This window comes from Giraffa tippelskirchi, chromosome 12, assembly GCF_054371585.1.
Source record: "Giraffa tippelskirchi isolate mGirTip1 chromosome 12, T2T-mGirTip1v1.2.pri, whole genome shotgun sequence".
Taxonomy (NCBI): Eukaryota; Metazoa; Chordata; class Mammalia; order Artiodactyla; family Giraffidae; genus Giraffa; species Giraffa tippelskirchi.
The window spans coordinates 71,661,859-71,684,503 of record NC_137286.1 but is presented as its reverse complement, the minus strand read 5'-3'; the positions used below and the strand labels follow the sequence as shown (position 1 = coordinate 71,684,503).

General features: G+C 55.0%; 2 protein-coding genes and 1 long non-coding RNA gene across 3 annotated transcripts in view; 2 read left to right on the top strand and 1 right to left on the bottom strand.

Annotated features, from left to right (window-relative positions):
* Window positions 1-22,645, bottom strand: part of LOC145529707 (uncharacterized) — a 1,704,434-nt gene that overhangs the window by 462,120 nt on the left and 1,219,669 nt on the right. Inside the window, exons 155-157 of the long non-coding RNA XR_014071296.1 lie at window positions 19,447-19,558; window positions 11,806-11,917; window positions 4,166-4,277 (exon numbers count right to left, since the gene is read on the bottom strand). This is a non-coding gene — a long non-coding RNA (uncharacterized LOC145529707). The remainder of the gene's footprint in view (window positions 1-4,165; window positions 4,278-11,805; window positions 11,918-19,446; window positions 19,559-22,645) is intronic.
* LOC145529663 (uncharacterized) lies at window positions 332-2,124 on the top strand. Its single transcript, XM_081550262.1, has 3 exons — window positions 332-509; window positions 909-1,221; window positions 1,472-2,124. Exons 1-3 carry the CDS (start codon window positions 375-377, stop codon window positions 2,098-2,100), a joined length of 1,077 nt encoding a protein of 358 aa, XP_081406388.1. The 5' UTR covers window positions 332-374; the 3' UTR covers window positions 2,101-2,124.
* On the top strand, window positions 6,747-17,503 carry LOC145529583 (uncharacterized). Its single transcript, XM_081550169.1, has 3 exons — window positions 6,747-8,149; window positions 8,549-8,861; window positions 16,754-17,503. The coding sequence occupies exons 1-3, from the start codon at window positions 7,913-7,915 to the stop codon at window positions 17,380-17,382; spliced, it is 1,179 nt and encodes a 392-aa protein (XP_081406295.1). The 5' UTR covers window positions 6,747-7,912; the 3' UTR covers window positions 17,383-17,503.

The following is a 22,645-nucleotide window of genomic DNA, read 5'->3' as shown; positions in this document are numbered from 1 at the left end:
CCACTCTGCAGATGGAGAGACTGGGGAAACCCTGAGGGGCATATGCTTGTCCAGGGCCACACCACTTATGACAAGAAGGAGCCTGGTCTGAGAGCAGCGGGGTCCTCGGAGCTCAGGCCCTGGCTGCACCCAGGCCTCCCCAGGGCTGTGGGCTGGGCTGTGTGGCTGTCACTGTGCCTGCACATGGCCTAAGGGGGGTGGTCGAGCAGTCAGAAACCCAGAGACTACCTTGGGAAGTTTTGGGGAAGGGACCTCCGCACGAACCCCAGGAAATGATGTCACCTGCCGGCAACAGAACCCAACAGAACCCGCAACCCGGGTATCCAGGCCTCCTGAGCGGAGAGGAGCCCCCAGCCAGATCTCTTGCTGCCAGGATGTTCTGCTGTTTGCCCCTGCCCAGAGGCCGGGGCCTCAGGAGAGCTCACAGGCAGTGTGCGTGGGCACCCTGTCGACGTTGGCTCAGGGCACCCCCGAGAGGCCTCTGGCCCTCTGCCCGGAGAAACAGAAAGGTAACACGGGGAGCCCCAGGCCGGGCCAGGCCACCTCTCCCATGCCACCCGGAAACACCGGGTCCTTTGCCTGTGTGTGTGGATGCGGGTTTCTCGGGGTGTGTCTCCCTCAAGGAAGCCCAGGCGGATGTGGGGTCAGAAGCCTGCGGACAAGTTGTGTCCACACCCCAGGGGAGAGCAGGCTGGCTGGGATGGGGAGAGTGCGGGCAGCGCCGGCCGCCCAGGCTGACCTCACACCCTCAGGTGGGTCTCTTTCCTCCTGGGTGGGGATCTGAGCAGACACACGTCTCTGACCCTTCTGGGAAGAGAAGTTCGAGCAGGCAGAAGCAGCGGCTCCACTGGCCAGGCCCAGCTCGGAAAACTCCCAGCACGGCTGGCTGACGGTCACTGTCGTTGCAGAGCTTCCCACGTGATGAGGCCGAGGACGGGGACACCCCGTCCACCTCCCGGAGGGAGGGGTCGGAGCACCAACCCCCCGCCCGTGAGGCCCAGTGCAGGCTCCAGGTGAGCGTGCCCACGGAGGCATCAGCCCCACCGGGGGCGAAGCGGAGGCGGGGAAGGCCTGCTGCCGAGACACCGCCCAGGATACACCCGGCGGCCCAGTCTGAGGCTGCCACGGAGCTCAGCACACCCGGCTCCGACCCAGAGTCCCGAGAACCCCGGCCTCTGAGGCAGCAGGAGGACCTGGAGCCCAGCACGCCAGAGCACAGAGGTGAGGACGCTGGGGCTGGTGCACGGGAGTGTGTGGGGAGGGGGTGCTGAGCTACACAGGGACGAGTCCCCGAAAGATGCTGCTGGGCCTGCAGCAAGCGCTGGCCTCACACCCCCACCCCCATCTTGCACACTTCAGTCCCAAAAGACATCCGACCCTGGGTATTCTTTGGGAATCTCTTGGAAGCTTTCTGTCCCGGGATACGCACATGCCAAGGCTGGCCTGTGGGCAAACTTTGCTTCTCCCCCAGCTCTAGCACTGGCCTCCAACTGGAACCAGGCTCCACTTCCCAGACCTGTGCCTACAGAGGTGGTGGCTCCAGGTGCAGGACCCAGAGATCCACCGAGGGTAGATGGAGAACCGAGACTTGCCCTCGCAGAGACACCAGGCCAGCTGGGTACTGGCCAGCACACCGGGCAGATCGGATCTCCGTGCCTGCAGGACCCCCAGCCCCAGGCACTGATGTCCCACCCCCTCAGCCAGAACCTCCACCTCCACGTGCACCTGTACCTGCTCGGGCTTTGGCAGGAGAACCCGAGGCAGAGGAGGAGTCACCGCCTCGGCAGGGAGAGCCTGCCCTGGCTCCCGCGCAACACCCAGACGCCGACGATGACTCACCCGCCCCTGCAGGAAGAACGAGTCCCCGCTCTGGACAGAGACCCAGAGCCCTTGCCGGAAACACCATGTCCAGGGGAGCGGTCGGCTCTGCCGCCTCCATCCCTGTCTGCTCACCGTGGACGCCGGCAACTCGGTCTGCCCCCAGGGGACATGGAGTTCCTTTCCCCTGAACTGCTTTGCATTTGGTTTGTTTCCACCTTTCTGGTGATGTTTTACTTTTTGTATGGTTTCGTCTATTTTTGTTGGTTAAGTTGGGATTAGTAAACTTTTTCATCATTGTTGCAATTTGGGAACACTGTTGTGTAACTCTGGTGATACTGTGTTACCATCACCACTCTGTAGTTTCAGACCCGTTCGAACTTTATGCCCCACCCGCCAACAAAGCCTGGGTTCAAGGCAAGCAGGCCCTGTTCATCCCTCCCCCCGATCCTGACCACAATTTCATCTTTTCTTTCTGCATTCCTTCCTATATTCTTGGTGTCCCCAATCAATGACTCTCAGTGAAATGACTGAAGGAGTTTTTTTCGGACTCTCCACCTACTGTAAGACTCCATTGGAGAGTTCTCATTTTTATGTCATTTGAACTAGCCTTTGATAGCTGAAAGGACGGTGTACGTCCTTTCAAGATATCATGTGCCAAACGAAGCCCTTTTGGCAAATGCCATCATTATCTCCAGGCAGGCATTGCTGTTTGAAGGGTGACATCTCAGCCAGAAGGCAGAGGCTGAGCTCCTCTTGTTGCACCAGCTCCCAAAAGAAGCCAAGAAAGGGAGCTGGAACAACAAACCACCCCAACGCCCAGGAAAGCGTTCTTCACGACAGAAGGCTAGCAAATGACCCAACAACCTTGTGGCCCAGAACCCCTCTAGAAAAATCACTGTTCCATACAAAAGAGAAACACATGGGAAGTTCCAAGGAGAGGCAATGCCCATGGCCAGTGTACTTTAGAGACGGCCTGACCGCTCCGGGGAAGACACGCACCGACGGAACCCCTTGGGAAACAGCAGTGAGAGTCCTCACCGTCGTAAGGGTTTCCTCTGGGGACAACCTGCCCTGGGCACCACATGAGGGAGCAGACCGGCTTCTCTTCCTCTGCCCCCACACCACTCACTCATGAAGGCAGCTCAGGTGTTCTCATGCCCTGCCTGCCTGCCTGCCTGCCTGGCTCATCCGTGAGCTGTGACCACCTCCAGGGCAGGACTCCACCTTCTCCTCTCTGTGTACCGTGAATCTGCACACAGTGGGCTTTCAGAACCTTAGGAGACTTGAGCCATTCCCACTCGAGCCAGAACCCTCCCCAGGAAGGAAAACAGCTGTGGAGTCATTTTGGCCCCAGCACTGGTTCCCAAACCCTGGCGGCTCCTACAGCCTCTACGGTGTGAAGAGGGAGGTCCCTTTTGACAGAGCTTTCCGGCTGTCAGATCGAAGCTGTTGTTTCACTGTCAGCTGTGTCTCTACCGTTGCAGCCAGGTGGGCCACGCTGCTCCAAAGGAGCTCACAAGCTGAGTTGCAAGGGAGGTATTGAGAGGACAGGGATGGCTACAACGTGCTGCAAACTGAGTGAGGGTCCCCACAATCCTCAGCAAAGGTCTGTGGTGTGCAAGTGGGGAGTAGAGGGCCCCCAAGTTCCAAAGGAAGGGAGGTACTCGGGAGATAAAGCCCTTGGCTGCTGTGGTAGCAGCTGCAGATGGCAGCTCGTCCACAGTGCACTTCGAATGAGGTCATATGAGCGGGACTCTGGAAATGGCTCCGAAATCCAGAGAAAGGGGTCAGGGTATGTGGGAATCCGGCGGGGGTGGGGGGTGGATGAAGGAAGGTGTCCTTCCTCTCTCCAGTGCAATTTGGTTTGGTGAGTCTCAAAGCTACCAGATGGCACTTCCCAAGTCAGGCCCCCGCAGGAATCAGGGTGGGCTGCGTGCCTCGGCCCCTGCCACAGGGACAAGCCACACCAGTGGCCTCCCTGAGCTCAAATGGCCGGATCTGGGGGTTCCGTCTGGGTGCACACCTCCTTGCTGTGGCCAAGTTCCCCCCTTCTCTGAGCACCAGCTTCATCATCCTCTCGAATGAGGACATCGATTGCTACCTTGGCACGTTACTCTCTTCATCCTGTGAAGACTCATTAGGCTTATCCTACAATTACTAGCTGGCCCGAAGAGATATCTCCTGAATCCAGATTAAGCTGGAGTCTCCCAGGCTCATCTGGCATGTCTTCCCTGAAGTCTGCCAAAACCCACACCCTTGCATTTCCAGGGATTCCCCTTAGCCGGCTGGGCAGAAAACCCAGCATGGTTCAAACAAGCTGACAGACAAGCGGGAGAGGACTCACGGGCAGACGGCCTCCGTCAGTTCTCGGGTGGAGCTCTGGGACCACAGCAGCAACGGGCCATCCCAGCCCCTGGGCTCAGCAGCGCCCTCATTCTCAGGCCGGCGGCTCTGCCCTGAGGGGAGCAGGAAGGTCACCAACTGCCGCAGGCGGACCTCAAGCCCCTCCCACTGCTGGAGGCTGACCTCCCCCGGCCCCACCCCTTCCCCTACCCCAGCAGGACGAGAGCTCGTCTTCCCCTGGCTTCCAACGTGAGGCCCGGCCCTGGGCCCCGATTGGGCACTGCCCCAGTCCAGAGCCAATCACAGTGGCCAGGGAGGTGGAACGCACCGATTGGCCAGGGCCAGGTCATGTGACCATGCTCCCCAGGAAACTCAAATATTACCAAGATTCCCTAACAAACCAATGAACAAAATTATCCAGTAAAGGCAAACCGTACTTTTTAATGAGGCCGATGTCACAGAAAAAAAAAAAAATGCTTCACAATGAACTGCTCAAGGAAGCTACTAAATAAACTTTCAGAAAAGTTAAGTAGTTTTTTTTTTTTTAATAGGGTGACGGAGAGCTATACCTTTACCATCTATGTGAATTTAGGTTTAAACTAGATTTCCCTTGGCTATTATATACGACAAAAAAACCCCACATCACCCCCTTTCACTCCCCCCACCCCCCAAAAGTGTTTTAGTCTATTGAGTTTTTGTGTCCTCAGTTGTGTCTGATTCACGGCAACTCACGAACTCTACACAGCCAGGCTCTTCCGTCCATGGAATTCAGGGCAATTTTTTTCTGTCACAGTAAATGCCCACCCTGGGTGATCCAAAGGCAAGGGCTCAGAGGCTCCTGAGAGTCTAACTCCTTTCAGCCGAGCACAGAGCTGGCTCCTCACTGGGATGCCTGTGGCCTGGGGCTCCCAGAGGGGAGAGCAGCACTCGCCCCACCGTGTGGTCACTGCTGGAAGTGCAGGCTGCTCCTCACTCCCCCTTGACAGTGTCCCTGAGGGCAGAACAGTGGGAATCTACTCAAGGTGGAAATGCAAACTCCCATGCAACCAAACTTCCCACAAGGTCTCCAAAACCACTCAGGAACAGGGAATTGGAAACTGCAGGGCATGACATGAATGGAGATGGAGACTTGACACCTTACACCGAGTTCACTTCCAGTTATCCCTAGACAAAGTTTCCATGAAAACTTGTCACAAATCTAGAAGAACAATGAGCAGAAACCGGACACGTGCTTTGAGTCTTCACACACAAAACTAAAAGGCAGTCCACAAAACAACCCAGAGAATACAGTGGACTTTGCAAAATCAAAGATATCTACTGTGGGAAAGACCTCATTACAAAAGCAAAAGACAGGTCATACATCGCGAGACGAATGAGTGGAAACACAAAGCTTCTCAAGGATGTGTCTCCAAACAGACAAAGAACACCAACACAACAAGCCTGTGAAAACTAGGGAAAGGTCTGAAGGGACACCAGACTGAGGAAGACACACACAGAGTATCCCGGATGATGTCCAGCACTGAGGGCCTGAAGAAACAACAGTCTAGTTGCACTCCCTCAGGCCTGTGTGACCCTGGATGAGGCCTCTGTTTCCCGGTGGCTCTGAGAGATGGACAGGGAGGAAGGGGAAGAGAAATCACTTGCATTTCTAATACTCACAGCAAAGTCTTCCAATGAGAAGGGAATTATCACCCCCACTGACAATGCCATTCACTGAAGTGATACCCACGAGTCCATCTAACCCAGAAGGGAAGGAAGGACCTGTTCTCACAAAACGGCGAGAGATGGAAGAAGGAAGATCAAGCCCACACCAATCACTGGAAAGAGAAGCTGTGCTCAGGGCTTGAAAGAATTCCTATTGGGAAAATGATGTCACAGCCCCACAAGGCAATCCACAGCTTGGATGCTATTCCTCCCAAAATGCCAATGCATTGTCGCACCGAACAAAGAACTGCAAAAGGGGTTACGGAAACAGAAAAGAGCCTAAATTGTCAATACAATCCAACGAAAAAGCCCCGATACGGACATCCAAGGTTGTGTGAAAGGAAATTAGACGACCAAACTAGGATCCTCAGGAGCGTATCGGAGAAGGCGATGGCGACCCACGCCAGTACTCTTGCCTAGAAAATGCCCTGGAAGGAGGAGCCTGGTAGGCTGCAGGCCATGGGGTCGCACAGAGTCAGACACGACTGAAGTGACTTAGCCGCAGCGGCAGCAGCAGGACAGTATGCTATTGGGAATACAACAACACACACAGATCCAGATCGATGGAATAAAGTTGAGGGTCCAGAAACAAACCCCGGCATCCATGGTCAACTCATCTCTGACACAGAAGGGGAGAATATCCAAATGGGAACAAGAAAGCCTCTTCAATAAATGGCCATGGGAAAACCAGACAGCTACATCTGAAGAACGCTATTGGTTTTGATCTCACACCACCTCAATATCGGGGAAAAACCTCACCCTAAAGACTGATGTCTTGAGATAGCTAGAAAGAAGCGTAGGTCAAAGGCTCCTTAACATCAGAGTCTCCTTGCCATTTGCTGGGCGGAGGTAGAAATGGGTCTCTTCAAGTAAGGGAAAGAGGGAAACGAAGTACACCAATGGGTTTCCATCCAATGGAACCTCTTCACAACAGAGAAGCTAAGCATTCACAGATGCAAAAGATAGGAAACGGAACATGAGAGACTCCTTGCAAGTGGTGTATCTGAGAAGGGGTTCATATGGAAAGAGACGAAGAATGCACAGCACTCAGATTCCAAGAAACACCACCACCACCCTTGACCCTTCCCCCATGACCAACTCCGACCTAAAGCCTTTCTCTCCCTCTAACCCATCCCTAAAACATAACCCTCATCTAATCATATACATGTGCATTCCTAGCATCCATCCATCCACACACGAGAGAGAAAGAGGAAGACACAGACTGAATCGAGAAAGGAAAAGAGAGGGACACAGCCAGAGAGAGACACGGAACCAAAGAGAGGAAAGGAGTCGATGGTCCAGACTTTTCATCAATCTGTCTCGAAGGTAGAAGCAATGACAGCGCCCATCCACCCCAGAAGGGGGAAAAGGACGGAAGGTTTGGAGAGGAAAAGACAAGAACGCAGGGAGCCATTAGAAGCTCAGCCACCCGCAGAAGCCGAGCTGGGACACTTGAACAGAATCTCAATGGAAACAGAGGACCAGAAAGTTGGCTACTCTTTTCTATAAGAGAGGGAGACCTTCGAGTCTTCCTTTCGGGCCTCCAACTTGGATGCGGGGTCTCAAAACAGTCAGGAGGGGCAGTGCCTTTTCCTGGGTACCACGGCGCATCCAGGCCTCGTTCTGCCCCATTCTGTGCTGTGTCAGCCCTGGATGGAGTCTTTCTTTCTGAAGTCTCAGCGCACAAGCTCCACGTGATTTCGGCCCCAGGTGGAGAGGCATGGAGCTGCTCGTAGGCCGACAGACCTAGGAAACAGATGGGAGAATGACCCCCACTCTGCAGATGGAGAGACTGGGGAAACCCTGAGGGGCATATGCTTGTCCAGGGCCACACCACTTATGACAAGAAGGAGCCTGGTCTGAGAGCAGCGGGGTCCTCGGAGCTCAGGCCCTGGCTGCACCCAGGCCTCCCCAGGGCTGTGGGCTGGGCTGTGTGGCTGTCACTGTGCCTGCACATGGCCTAAGGGGGGTGGTCGAGCAGTCAGAAACCCAGAGACTCCCTTGGGAAGTTTTGGGGAAGGGACCTCCGCACGAACCCCAGGAAATGATGTCACCTGCCGGCAACAGAACCCAACAGAACCCGCAACCCGGGTATCCAGGCCTCCTGAGCGGAGAGGAGCCCCCAGCCAGATCTCTTGCTGCCAGGATGTTCTGCTGTTTGCCCCTGCCCAGAGGCCGGGGCCTCAGGAGAGCTCACAGGCAGTGTGCGTGGGCACCCTGTCGACGTTGGCTCAGGGCACCCCCGAGAGGCCTCTGGCCCTCTGCCCGGAGAAACAGAAAGGTAACACGGGGAGCCCCAGGCCGGGCCAGGCCACCTCTCCCATGCCACCCGGAAACACCGGGTCCTTTGCCTGTGTGTGTGGATGCGGGTTTCTCGGGGTGTGTCTCCCTCAAGGAAGCCCAGGCGGATGTGGGGTCAGAAGCCTGCGGACAAGTTGTGTCCACACCCCAGGGGAGAGCAGGCTGGCTGGGATGGGGAGAGTGCGGGCAGCGCCGGCCGCCCAGGCTGACCTCACACCCTCAGGTGGGTCTCTTTCCTCCTGGGTGGGGATCTGAGCAGACACACGTCTCTGACCCTTCTGGGAAGAGAAGTTCGAGCAGGCAGAAGCAGCGGCTCCACTGGCCAGGCCCAGCTCGGAAAACTCCCAGCACGGCTGGCTGACGGTCACTGTCGTTGCAGAGCTTCCCACGTGATGAGGCCGAGGACGGGGACACCCCGTCCACCTCCCGGAGGGAGGGGTCGGAGCACCAACCCCCCGCCCGTGAGGCCCAGTGCAGGCTCCAGGTGAGCGTGCCCACGGAGGCATCAGCCCCACCGGGGGCGAAGCGGAGGCGGGGAAGGCCTGCTGCCGAGACACCGCCCAGGATACACCCGCCGGCCCAGTCTGAGGCTGCCACGGAGCTCAGCACACCCGGCTCCGACCCAGAGTCCCGAGAACCCCGGCCTCTGAGGCAGCAGGAGGACCTGGAGCCCAGCACGCCAGAGCACAGAGGTGAGGACGCTGGGGCTGGTGCACGGGAGTGTGTGGGGAGGGGGTGCTGAGCTACACAGGGACGAGCCCCCGAAAGATGCTGCTGGGCCTGCAGCAAGCGCTGGCCTCACACCCCCACCCCCATCTTGCACACTTCAGTCCCAAAAGACATCCGACCCTGGGTATTCTTTGGGAATCTCTTGGAAGCTTTCTGTCCCGGGATACGCACATGCCAAGGCTGGCCTGTGGGCAAACTTTGCTTCTCCCCCAGCTCTAGCACTGGCCTCCAACTGGAACCAGGCTCCACTTCCCAGACCTGTGCCTACAGAGGTGGTCTCTCCAGGTGCAGGACCCAGGGATCCACCGAGGGTAGATGGAGAACCGAGACTTGCCCTCGCAGAGACACCAGGCCAGCTGGGTACTGGCCAGCACACCGGGCAGATCGGATCTCCGTGCCTGCAGGACCCCCAGCCCCAGGCACTGATGTCCCACCCCCTCAGCCAGAACCTCCACCTCCACGTGCACCTGTACCTGCTCGGGCTTTGGCAGGAGAACCCGAGGCAGAGGAGGAGTCACCGCCTCGGCAGGGAGAGCCTGCCCTGGCTCCCGCGCAACACCCAGACGCCGACGATGACTCACCCGCCCCTGCAGGAAGAACGAGTCCCCGCTCTGGACAGAGACCCAGAGCCCTTGCCGGAAACACCATGTCCAGGGGAGCGGTCGGCTCTGCCGCCTCCATCCCTGTCTGCTCACCGTGGACGCCGGCAACTCGGTCTGCCCCCAGGGGACATGGAGTTCCTTTCCCCTGAACTGCTTTGCATTTGGTTTGTTTCCACCTTTCTGGTGATGTTTTACTTTTTGTATGGTTTCGTCTATTTTTGTTGGTTAAGTTGGGATTAGTAAACTTTTTCATCATTGTTGCAATTTGGGAACACTGTTGTGTAACTCTGGTGATACTGTGTTACCATCACCACTCTGTAGTTTCAGACCCGTTCGAACTTTATGCCCCACCCGCCAACAAAGCCTGGGTTCAAGGCAAGCAGGCCCTGTTCATCCCTCCCCCCGATCCTGACCACAATTTCATCTTTTCTTTCTGCATTCCTTCCTATATTCTTGGTGTCCCCAATCAATGACTCTCAGTGAAATGACTGAAGGAGTTTTTTTCGGACTCTCCACCTACTGTAAGACTCCATTGGAGAGTTCTCATTTTTATGTCATTTGAACTAGCCTTTGATAGCTGAAAGGACGGTGTACGTCCTTTCAAGATATCATGTGCCAAACGAAGCCCTTTTGGCAAATGCCATCATTATCTCCAGGCAGGCATTGCTGTTTGAAGGGTGACATCTCAGCCAGAAGGCAGAGGCTGAGCTCCTGTTGTTGCACCAGCTCCCAAAAGAAGCCAAGAAAGGGAGCTGGAACAACAAACCCCCCCAACGCCCAGGAAAGCGTTCTTCACGACAGAAGGCTAGCAAATGACCCAACAACCTTGTGGCCCAGAACCCCTCTAGAAAAATCACTGTTCCATACAAAAGAGAAACACATGGGAAGTTCCAAGGAGAGGCAATGCCCATGGCCAGTGTACTTTAGAGACGGCCTGACCGCTCCGGGGAAGACACGCACCGACGGAACCCCTTGGGAAACAGCAGTGAGAGTCCTCACCGTCGTAAGGGTTTCCTCTGGGGACAACCTGCCCTGGGCACCACATGAGGGAGCAGACCGGCTTCTCTTCCTCTGCCCCCACACCACTCACTCATGAAGGCAGCTCAGGTGTTCTCATGCCCTGCCTGCCTGCCTGCCTGCCTGGCTCATCCGTGAGCTGTGACCACCTCCAGGGCAGGACTCCACCTTCTCCTCTCTGTGTACCGTGAATCTGCACACAGTGGGCTTTCAGAACCTTAGGAGACTTGAGCCATTCCCACTCGAGCCAGAACCCTCCCCAGGAAGGAAAACAGCTGTGGAGTCATTTTGGCCCCAGCACTGGTTCCCAAACCCTGGCGGCTCCTACAGCCTCTACGGTGTGAAGAGGGAGGTCCCTTTTGACAGAGCTTTCCGGCTGTCAGATCGAAGCTGTTGTTTCACTGTCAGCTGTGTCTCTGCCGTTGCAGCCAGGTGGGCCACGCTGCTCCAAAGGAGCTCACAAGCTGAGTTGCAAGGGAGGTATTGAGAGGACAGGGATGGCTACAACGTGCTGCAAACTGAGTGAGGGTCCCCACAATCCTCAGCAAAGGTCTGTGGTGTGCAAGTGGGGAGTAGAGGGCCCCCAAGTTCCAAAGGAAGGGAGGTACTCGGGAGATAAAGCCCTTGGCTGCTGTGGTAGCAGCTGCAGATGGCAGCTCGTCCACAGTGCACATCGAATGAGGTCATATGAGCGGGACTCTGGAAATGGCTCCGAAATCCAGAGAAAGGGGTCAGGGTATGTGGGAATCCGGCGGGGGTGGGGGGTGGATGAAGGAAGGTGTCCTTCCTCTCTCCAGTGCAATTTGGTTTGGTGAGTCTCAAAGCTACCAGATGGCACTTCCCAAGTCAGGCCCCCGCAGGAATCAGGGTGGGCTGCGTGCCTCGGCCCCTGCCACAGGGACAAGCCACACCAGTGGCCTCCCTGAGCTCAAATGGCCGGATCTGGGGGTTCCGTCTGGGTGCACACCTCCTTGCTGTGGCCAAGTTCCCCCCTTCTCTGAGCACCAGCTTCATCATCCTCTCGAATGAGGACATCGATTGCTACCTTGGCACGTTACTCTCTTCATCCTGTGAAGACTCATTAGGCTTATCCTACAATTACTAGCTGGCCCGAAGAGATATCTCCTGAATCCAGATTAAGCTGGAGTCTCCCAGGCTCATCTGGCATGTCTTCCCTGAAGTCTGCCAAAACCCACACCCTTGCATTTCCAGGGACTCCCCTTAGCCGGCTGGGCAGAAAACCCAGCATGGTTCAAACAAGCTGACAGACAAGCGGGAGAGGACTCACGGGCAGACGGCCTCCGTCAGGTCTCGGGTGGAGCTCTGGGACCACAGCAGCAACGGGCCATCCCAGCACCTGGGCTCAGCAGCGCCCTCATTCTCAGGCCGGCGGCTCTGCCCTGAGGGGAGCAGGAAGGTCACCAACTGCCGCAGGCGGACCTCAAGCCCCTCCCACTGCTGGAGCCTGACCTCCCCCGGCCCCACCCCTTCCCCTACCCCAGCAGGACGAGAGCTCGTCTTCCCCTGGCTTCCAACGTGAGGCCCGGCCCTGGGCCCCGATTGGGCACTGCCCCAGTCCGGAGCCAATCACAGTGGCCAGGGAGGTGGAACGCACCGATTGGCCAGGGCCAGGTCATGTGACCATGCTCCCCAGGAAACTCAAATATTACCAAGATTACCTAACAAACCAATGAACAAAATTATCCAGTAAAGGCAAACCGTACTTTTTAATGAGGCCGATGTCACAGAAAAAAAAAAAAAATGCTTCACAATGAACTGCTCAAGGAAGCTACTAAATAAACTTTCAGAAAAGTTAAGTAGTTTTTTTTTTTTTTAATAGGGTGACGGAGAGCTATACCTTTCCCATCTATGTGAATTTAGGTTTAAACTAGATTTCCCTTGGCTGTTACATACGACAAAAAAACCCCACATCACCCCCTTTCACTCCCCCCACCCCCCAAAAGTGTTTTAGTCTATTGAGTTTTTGTGTCCTCAGTTGTGTCTGATTCACGGCAACTCACGAACTCTACACAGCCAGGCTCTTCCGTCCATGGAATTCAGGGCAATTTTTTTCTGTCACAGTAAATGCCCACCCTGGGTGATCCAAAGGCAAGGGCTCAGAGGCTCCTGAGAGTCTAACTCCTTTCAGCCGAGCACAGAGCTGGCTCCTCACTGGGATGCCTGTGGCCTGGGGCTCCCAGAGGGGAGAGCAGCACTCGCCCCACCGTGTGGTCACTGCTGGAAGTGCAGGCTGCTCCTCACTCCCCCTTGACAGTGTCCCTGAGGGCAGAACAGTGGGAATCTACTCAAGGTGGAAATGCAAACTCCCATGCAACCAAACTTCCCACAAGGTCTCCAAAACCACTCAGGAACAGGGAATTGGAAACTGCAGGGCATGACATGAATGGAGATGGAGACTTGACACCTTACACCGAGTTCACTTCCAGTTATCCCTAGACAAAGTTTCCATGAAAACTTGTCACAAATCTAGAAGAACAATGAGCAGAAACCGGACACGTGCTTTGAGTCTTCACACACAAAACTAAAAGGCAGTCCACAAAACAACCCAGAGAATACAGTGGACTTTGCAAAATCAAAGATATCTACTGTGGGAAAGACCTCATTACAAAAGCAAAAGACAGGTCATACATCGCGAGACGAATGAGTGGAAACACAAAGCTTCTCAAGGATGTGTCTCCAAACAGACAAAGAACACCAACACAACAAGCCTGTGAAAACTAGGGAAAGGTCTGAAGGGACACCAGACTGAGGAAGACACACACAGAGTATCCCGGATGATGTCCAGCACTGAGGGCCTGAAGAAACAACAGTCTAGTTGCACTCCCTCAGGCCTGTGTGACCCTGGATGAGGCCTCTGTTTCCCGGTGGCTCTGAGAGATGGACAGGGAGGAAGGGGAAGAGAAATCACTTGCATTTCTAATACTCACAGCAAAGTCTTCCAATGACAAGGGAATTATCACCCCCACTGACAATGCCATTCACTGAAGTGATACCCACGAGTCCATCTAACCCAGAAGGGAAGGAAGGACCTGTTCTCACAAAACGGCGAGAGATGGAAGAAGGAAGATCAAGCCCACACCAATCACTGGAAAGAGAAGCTGTGCTCAGGGCTTGAAAGAATTCCTATTGGGAAAATGATGTCACAGCCCCACAAGGCAAACCACAGCTTGGACGCTATTCCTCCCAAAATGCCAATGCATTGTCGCACCGAACAAAGAATTGCAAAAGGGGTTACGGAAACAGAAAAGAGCCTAAATTGTCAATACAATCCGACGAAAAAGCGCCGATACGGACATCCAAGGTTGTGTGAAAGGAAATTAGACGACCAAACTAGGATCCTCAGGAGCGTATCGGAGAAGGCGATGGCGACCCACGCCAGTACTCTTGCCTGGAAAATGCCCTGGACGGAGGAGCCTGGTAGGCTGCAGGCCATGGGGTCGCGCAGAGTCAGACACGACTGAAGTGACTTAGCCGCAGCGGCAGCAGCAGGACAGTATGCTATTGGGAATACAACAACACACACAGATCCAGATCGATGGAATAAAGTTGAGGGTCCAGAAACAAACGCCGGCATCCATGGTCAACTCATCTCTGACACAGAAGGGGAGAATATCCAAATGGGAACAAGAAAGCCTCTTCAATAAATGGCCATGGGAAAACCAGACAGCTACATCTGAAGAACGCTATTGGTTTTGATCTCACACCACCTCAATATCGGGGAAAAACCTCACCCTAAAGACTGATGTCTTGAGATAGCTAGAAAGAAGCGTAGGTCAAAGGCTCCTTAACATCAGAGTCTCCTTGCCATTTGCTGGGCGGAGGTAGAAATGGGTCTCTTCAAGTAAGGGAAAGAGGGAAACGAAGTACACCAATGGGTTTCCATCCAATGGAACCTCTTCACAACAGAGAAGCTAAGCATTCACAGATGCAAAAGATAGGAAACGGAACATGAGAGACTCCTTGCAAGTGGTGTATCTGAGAAGGGGTTCATATGGAAAGAGACGAAGAATGCACAGCACTCAGATTCCAAGAAACACCACCACCACCCTTGACCCTTCCCCCATGACCAACTCCGACCTAAAGCCTTTCTCTCCCTCTAACCCATCCCTAAAACATAACCCTCATCTAATCATATACATGTGCATTCCTAGCATCCATCCATCCACACACGAGAGAGAAAGAGGAAGACACAGACTGAATCGAGAAAGGAAAAGAGAGGGGCACAGCCAGAGAGAGACACGGAACCAAAGAGAGGAAAGGAGTCGATGGTCCAGACTTTTCATCAATCTGTCTCGAAGGTAGAAGCAATGACAGCGCCCATCCACCCCAGAAGGGGGAAAAGGACGGAAGGTTTGGAGAGGAAAAGACAAGAACGCAGGGAGCCATTAGAAGCTCAGCCACCCGCAGAAGCCGAGCTGGGACACTTGAACAGAATCTCAATGGAAACAGAGGACCAGAAAGTTGGCTACTCTTTTCTATAAGAGAGGGAGACCTTCGAGTCTTCCTTTCGGGCCTCCAACTTGGATGTGGGGTCTCAAAACAGTCAGGAGGGGCAGTGCCTTTTCCTGGGTACCACGGCGCATCCAGGCCTCGTTCTGCCCCATTCTGTGCTGTGTCAGCCCTGGATGGAGTCTTTCTTTCTGAAGTCTCAGCGCACAAGCTCCACGTGATATCGGCCCCAGGTGGAGAGGCATGGAGCTGCTCGTAGGCCGACAGACCTAGGAAACAGATGGGAGAATGACCCCCACTCTGCAGATGGAGAGAGTGGGGAAACCCTGAGGGGCATATGCTTGTCCAGGGCCACACCACTTATGAGAAGAAGGAGCCTGGTCTGAGAGCAGCGGGGTCCTCGGAGCTCAGGCCCTGGCTGCACCCAGGCCTCCCCAGGGCTGTGGGCTGGGCTGTGTGGCTGTCAATGTGCCTGCACATGGCCTAAGGGGGGTGGTCGAGCAGTCAGAAACCCAGAGATTCCCTTGGGAAGTTTTGGGGAAGGGACCTCCGCATGAACCCCAGGAAATGATGTCACCTGCCGGCAACAGAACCCAACAGAACCCGCAACCCGGGTATCCAGGCCTCCAGAGCGGAGAGGAGCCCCCAGCCAGATCTCTTGCTGCCAGGATGTTCTGCTGTTTGCCCCTGCCCAGAGGCCGGGGCCTCAGGAGAGCTCACAGGCAGTGTGCGTGGGCACCCTGTCGACGTTGGCTCAGGGCACCCCCGAGAGGCCTCTGGCCCTCTGCCCGGAGAAACAGAAAGGTAACACGGGGAGCCCCAGGCCGGGCCAGGCCACCTCTCCCATGCCACCCGGAAACACCGGGTCCTTTGCCTGTGTGTGTGGATGCGGGTTTCTCGGGGTGTGTCTCCCTCAAGGAAGTCCAGGCGGATGTGGGGTCAGAAGCCTGCGGACAAGTTGTGTCCACACCCCAGGGGAGATCAGGCTGGCTGGGATGGGAACAGTGCGGGCAGCGCCGGCCGCCCAGGCTGACCTCACACCCTCAGGTGGGTCTCTTTCCTCCCGGGTGGGGATCTGAGCAGACACACGTCTCTGACCCTTCTGGGAAGAGAAGTTCGAGCAGGCAGAAGCAGCGGCTCCACTGGCCAGGCCCAGCTCGGAAAACTCCCAGCACGGCTGGCTGACGGTCACTGTCGTTGCAGAGCTTCCCACGTGATGAGGCCGAGGACGGGGACACCCCGTCCACCTCCCGGAGGGAGGGGTCGGAGCACCAACCCCCCGCCCGTGAGGCCCAGTGCAGGCTCCAGGTGAGCGTGCCCACGGAGGCATCAGCCCCACCGGGGGCGAAGCGGAGGCGGGGAAGGCCTGCTGCCGAGACACCGCCCAGGATACACCCGGCGGCCCAGTCTGAGGCTGCCACGGAGCTCAGCACAACCGGCTCCGACCCAGAGTCCCGAGAACCCCGGCCTCTGAGGCAGCAGGAGGACCTGGAGCCCAGCACGCCAGAGCACAGAGCTAAGGACGCTGGGGCTGGTGCACGGGAGTGTGTGGGGAGGGGGTGCTGAGCTACACAGGGACGAGTCCCCGAAAGATGCTGCTGGGCCTGCAGCAAGCGCTGGCCTCACACCCCCACCCCCATCTTGCACACTTCAGTCCCAAAAGACATCCAACCTTGGGTATTCTTTCGGAATCTCTTGGAAGCTTTCTGTCCCGGGATACGCACATGCCAAGGCTGGTCTGTGGGTAAACTTTGCTTCTCCCCCAGCTCTAGCACTGGCCTCCAACTGGAACCAGGCTCCACTTCCCAGACCTGTGCCTACAGAGGTGGTGGCTCCAGGTGCAGGACCCAGGGATCCACCGAGGGCAGATGGAGAACCGAGCCTTGCCCTCGCAGAGACACCAGGCCAGCTGGGTACTGGCCAGCACACCGGGCAGATCGGATTTCCGTGCCTGCAGGACCCCCAGCCCCAGGCACTGATGTCCCACCCCCTCAGCCAGAACCTCCACCTCCACGTGCACCTGTACCTGCTCGGGCTTTGGCAGGAGAACCCGAGGCAGAGGAGGAGTCACCGCCTCGGCAGGGAGAGCCTGCCCTGGCTCCCGCGCAACACCCAGACGCCGACGATGACTCACCCGCCCCTGCAGGAAGAACGAGCCCCCGCTCTGGACAGAGACCCAGAGCCCTTGCCGGAAACACCATGTCCAGGGGAGCGGTCGGCTCTGCAGCCTCCATCCCTGTCTGCTCACCGTGGACGCCGGCAACTCGGTCTGCCCCCAGGGGACATGGAGTTCCTTTCCCCTGAGCTGCTTTGCATTTGGTTTGTTTCTACCTTTCTGGTGATGTTTTACTTTTTGTATGGTTTCGTCTATTTTTGTTGGTTAAGTTGGGATTAGTAAACTTTTTCATCATTGTTGCAATTTGGGACACTGTTGTGTAACTCTGGTGATACTGTGTTACCATCACCACTCTGTAGTTTCAGACCCGTTCGATCTTTATGCCCCACCCGCCAACAAAGCCTGGGTTCAAGGCAAGCAGGCCCTGTTCTTCCCTCCCCCCGATCCTGACCACAATTTCATCTTTTCTTTCTGCATTCCTTCCTATATTCTTGGTGTCCCCAATCAATGACTCTCAGTGAAATGACTGAAGGAGTTTTTTTCGGACTCTCCACCTACTGTAAGACTCCATTGGAGAGTTCTCATTTTTATGTCATTTGAACTAGCCTTTGATAGCTGAAAGGACGGTGTACGTCCTTTCAAGATATCATGTGCCAAACGAAGCCCTTTTGGCAAATGCCATCATTATCTCCAGGCAGGCATTGCTGTTTGAAGGGTGACATCTCAGCCAGAAGGCAGAGGCTGAGCTCCTCTTGTTGCACCAGCTCCCAAAAGAAGCCAAGAAAGGGAGCTGGAACAACAAACCACCCCAACGCCCAGGAAAGCGTTCTTCACGACAGAAGGCTAGCAAATGACCCAACAACCTTGTGGCCCAGAACCCCTCTAGAAAAATCACTGTTCCATACAAAAGAGAAACACATGGGAAGTTCCAAGGAGAGGCAATGCCCATGGCCAGTGTACTTTAGAGACGGCCTGACCGCTCCGGGGAAGACACGCACCGACGGAACCCCTTGGGAAACAGCAGTGAGAGTCCTCACCGTCGTAAGGGTTTCCTCTGGGGACAACCTGCCCTGGGCACCACATGAGGGAGCAGACCGGCTTCTCTTCCTCTGCCCCCACACCACTCACTCATGAAGGCAGCTCAGGTGTTCTCATGCCCTGCCTGCCTGCCTGCCTGCCTGGCTCATCCGTGAGCTGTGACCACCTCCAGGGCAGGACTCCACCTTCTCCTCTCTGTGTACCGTGAATCTGCACACAGTGGGCTTTCAGAACCTTAGGAGACTTGAGCCATTCCCACTCGAGCCAGAACCCTCCCCAGGAAGGAAAACAGCTGTGGAGTCATTTTGGCCCCAGCACTGGTTCCCAAACCCTGGCGGCTCCTACAGCCTCTACGGTGTGAAGAGGGAGGTCCCTTTTGACAGAGCTTTCCGGCTGTCAGATCGAAGCTGTTGTTTCACTGTCAGCTGTGTCTCTGCCGTTGCAGCCAGGTGGGCCACGCTGCTCCAAAGGAGCTCACAAGCTGAGTTGCAAGGGAGGTATTGAGAGGACAGGGATGGCTACAACGTGCTGCAAACTGAGTGAGGGTCCCCACAATCCTCAGCAAAGGTCTGTGGTGTGCAAGTGGGGAGTAGAGGGCCCCCAAGTTCCAAAGGAAGGGAGGTACTCGGGAGATAAAGCCCTTGGCTGCTGTGGTAGCAGCTGCAGATGGCAGCTCGTCCACAGTGCACTTCGAATGAGGTCATATGAGCGGGACTCTGGAAATGGCTCCGAAATCCAGAGAAAGGGGTCAGGGTATGTGGGAATCCGGCGGGGGTGGGGGGTGGATGAAGGAAGGTGTCCTTCCTCTCTCCAGTGCAATTTGGTTTGGTGAGTCTCAAAGCTACCAGATGGCACTTCCCAAGTCAGGCCCCCGCAGGAATCAGGGTGGGCTGCGTGCCTCGGCCCCTGCCACAGGGACAAGCCACACCAGTGGCCTCCCTGAGCTCAAATGGCCGGATCTGGGGGTTCCGTCTGGATGCACACCTCCTTGCTGTGGCCAACTTCCCCCCTTCTCTGAGCACCAGCTTCATCATCCTCTCGAATGAGGACATCGATTGCTACCTTGGCACGTTACTCTCTTCATCCTGTGAAGACTCATTAGGCTTATCCTACAATTACTAGCTGGCCCGAAGAGACATCTCCTGAATCCAGATTAAGCTGGAGTCTCCCAGGCTCATCTGGCATGTCTTCCCTGAAGTCTGCCAAAACCCACACCCTTGCATTTCCAGGGACTCCCCTTAGCCGGCTGGGCAGAAAACCCAGCATGGTTCAAACAAGCTGACAGACAAGCGGGAGAGGACTCACGGGCAGACGGCCTCCGTCAGTTCTCGGGTGGAGCTCTGGGACCACAGCAGCAACGGGCCATCCCAGCCCCTGGGCTCAGCAGCGCCCTCATTCTCAGGCCGGCGGCTCTGCCCTGAGGGGAGCAGGAAGGTCACCAACTGCCGCAGGCGGACCTCAAGCCCCTCCCACTGCTGGAGCCTGACCTCCCCCGGCCCCACCCCTTCCCCTACCCCAGCAGGACGAGAGCTCGTCTTCCCCTGGCTTCCAACGTGAGGCCCGGCCCTGGGCCCCGATTGGGCACTGCCCCAGTCCGGAGCCAATCACAGTGGCCAGGGAGGTGGAACGCACCGATTGGCCAGGGCCAGGTCATGTGACCATGCTCCCCAGGAAACTCAAATATTACCAAGATTCCCTAACAAACCAATGAACAAAATTATCCAGTAAAGGCAAACCGTACTTTTTAATGAGGCCGATGTCACAGAAAAAAAAAAAAAATGCTTCACAATGAACTGCTCAAGGAAGCTACTAAATAAACTTTCAGAAAAGTTAAGTAGTTTTTTTTTTTTTTAATAGGGTGACGGAGAGCTATACCTTTCCCATCTATGTGAATTTAGGTTTAAACTAGATTTCCCTTGGCTATTATATACGACAAAAAAACCCCACATCACCCCCTTTCACTCCCCCCACCCCCCAAAAGTGTTTTAGTCTATTGAGTTTTTGTGTCCTCAGTTGTGTCTGATTCACGGCAACTCACGAACTCTACACAGCCAGGCTCTTCCGTCCATGGAATTCAGGGCAATTTTTTTCTGTCACAGTAAATGCCCACCCTGGGTGATCCAAAGGCAAGGGCTCAGAGGCTCCTGAGAGTCTAACTCCTTTCAGCCGAGCACAGAGCTGGCTCCTCACTGGGATGCCTGTGGCCTGGGGCTCCCAGAGGGGAGAGCAGCACTCGCCCCACCGTGTGGTCACTGCTGGAAGTGCAGGCTGCTCCTCACTCCCCCTTGACAGTGTCCCTGAGGGCAGAACAGTGGGAATCTACTCAAGGTGGAAATGCAAACTCCCATGCAACCAAACTTCCCACAAGGTCTCCAAAACCACTCAGGAACAGGGAATTGGAAACTGCAGGGCATGACATGAATGGAGATGGAGACTTGACACCTTACACCGAGTTCACTTCCAGTTATCCCTAGACAAAGTTTCCATGAAAACTTGTCACAAATCTAGAAGAACAATGAGCAGAAACCGGACACGTGCTTTGAGTCTTCACACACAAAACTAAAAGGCAGTCCACAAAACAACCCAGAGAATACAGTGGACTTTGCAAAATCAAAGATATCTACTGTGGGAAAGACCTCATTACAAAAGCAAAAGACAGGTCATACATCGCGAGACGAATGAGTGGAAACACAAAGCTTCTCAAGGATGTGTCTCCAAACAGACAAAGAACACCAACACAACAAGCCTGTGAAAACTAGGGAAAGGTCTGAAGGGACACCAGACTGAGGAAGACACACACAGAGTATCCCGGATGATGTCCAGCACGGAGGGCCTGAAGAAACAACAGTCTAGTTGCACTCCCTCAGGCCTGTGTGACCCTGGATGAGGCCTCTGTTTCCCGGTGGCTCTGAGAGATGGACAGGGAGGAAGGGGAAGAGAAATCACTTGCATTTCTAATACTCACAGCAAAGTCTTCCAATGAGAAGGGAATTATCACCCCCACTGACAATGCCATGCACTGAAGTGATACCCACGAGTCCATCTAACCCAGAAGGGAAGGAAGGACCTGTTCTCACAAAACAGCGAGAGATGGAAGAAGGAAGATCAAGCCCACACCAATCACTGGAAAGAGAAGCTGTGCTCAGGGCTTGAAAGAATTCCTATTGGGAAAATGATGTCACAGCCCCACAAGGCAATCCACAGCTTGGACGCTATTCCTCCCAAAATGCCAATGCATTGTCGCACTGAACAAAGAATTGCAAAAGGGGTTACGGAAACAGAAAAGAGCCTAAATTGTCAATACAATCCGACGAAAAAGCCCCGATACGGACATCCAAGGTTGTGTGAAAGGAAATTAGACGACCAAACTAGGATCCTCAGGAGCGTATCGGAGAAGGCGATGGCGACCCACGCCAGTACTCTTGCCTGGAAAATGCCCTGGACGGAGGAGCCTGGTAGGCTGCAGGCCATGGGGTCGCGCAGAGTCAGACACGACTGAAGTGACTTAGCCGCAGCGGCAGCAGCAGGACAGTATCCTATTGGGAATGCAACACACACAGATCCAGATCGATGGAATAAAGTTGAGGGTCCAGAAACAAACCCCGGCATCCATGGTCAACTCATCTCTGACACAGAAGGGGAGAATATCCAAATGCGAACAAGAAAGCCTCTTCAATAAATGGCCATGGGAAAACCAGACAGCTACATCTGAAGAACGCTATTGGTTTTGATCTCACACCACCTCAATATCGGGGAAAAACCTCACCCTAAAGACTGATGTCATGAGATAGCTAGAAAGAAGCGTAGGTCAAAGGCTCCTTAACATCAGAGTCTCCTTGCCATTTGCTGGGCGGAGGTAGAAATGGGTCTCTTCAAGTAAGGGAAAGAGGGAAACGAAGTACACCAATGGGTTTCCATCCAATGGAACCTCTTCACAACAGAGAAGCTAAGCATTCACAGATGCAAAAGATAGGAAACGGAACATGAGAGACTCCTTGCAAGTGGTGTATCTGAGAAGGGGTTCATATGGAAAGAGACGAAGAATGCACAGCACTCAGATTCCAAGAAACACCACCACCACCCTTGACCCTTCCCCCATGACCAACTCCGACCTAAAGCCTTTCTCTCCCTCTAACCCATCCCTAAAACATAACCCTCATCTAATCATATACATGTGCATTCCTAGCATCCATCCATCCACACACGAGAGAGAAAGAGGAAGACACAGACTGAATCGAGAAAGGAAAAGAGAGGGACACAGCCAGAGAGAGACACGGAACCAAAGAGAGGAAAGGAGTCGATGGTCCAGACTTTTCATCAATCTGTCTCGAAGGTAGAAGCAATGACAGCGCCCATCCACCCTAGAAGGGGGAAAAGGACGGAAGGTTTGGAGAGGAAAAGACAAGAACGCAGGGAGCCATTAGAAGCTCAGCCACCCGCAGAAGCCGAGCTGGGACACTTGAACAGAATCTCAATGGAAACAGAGGACCAGAAAGTTGGCTAC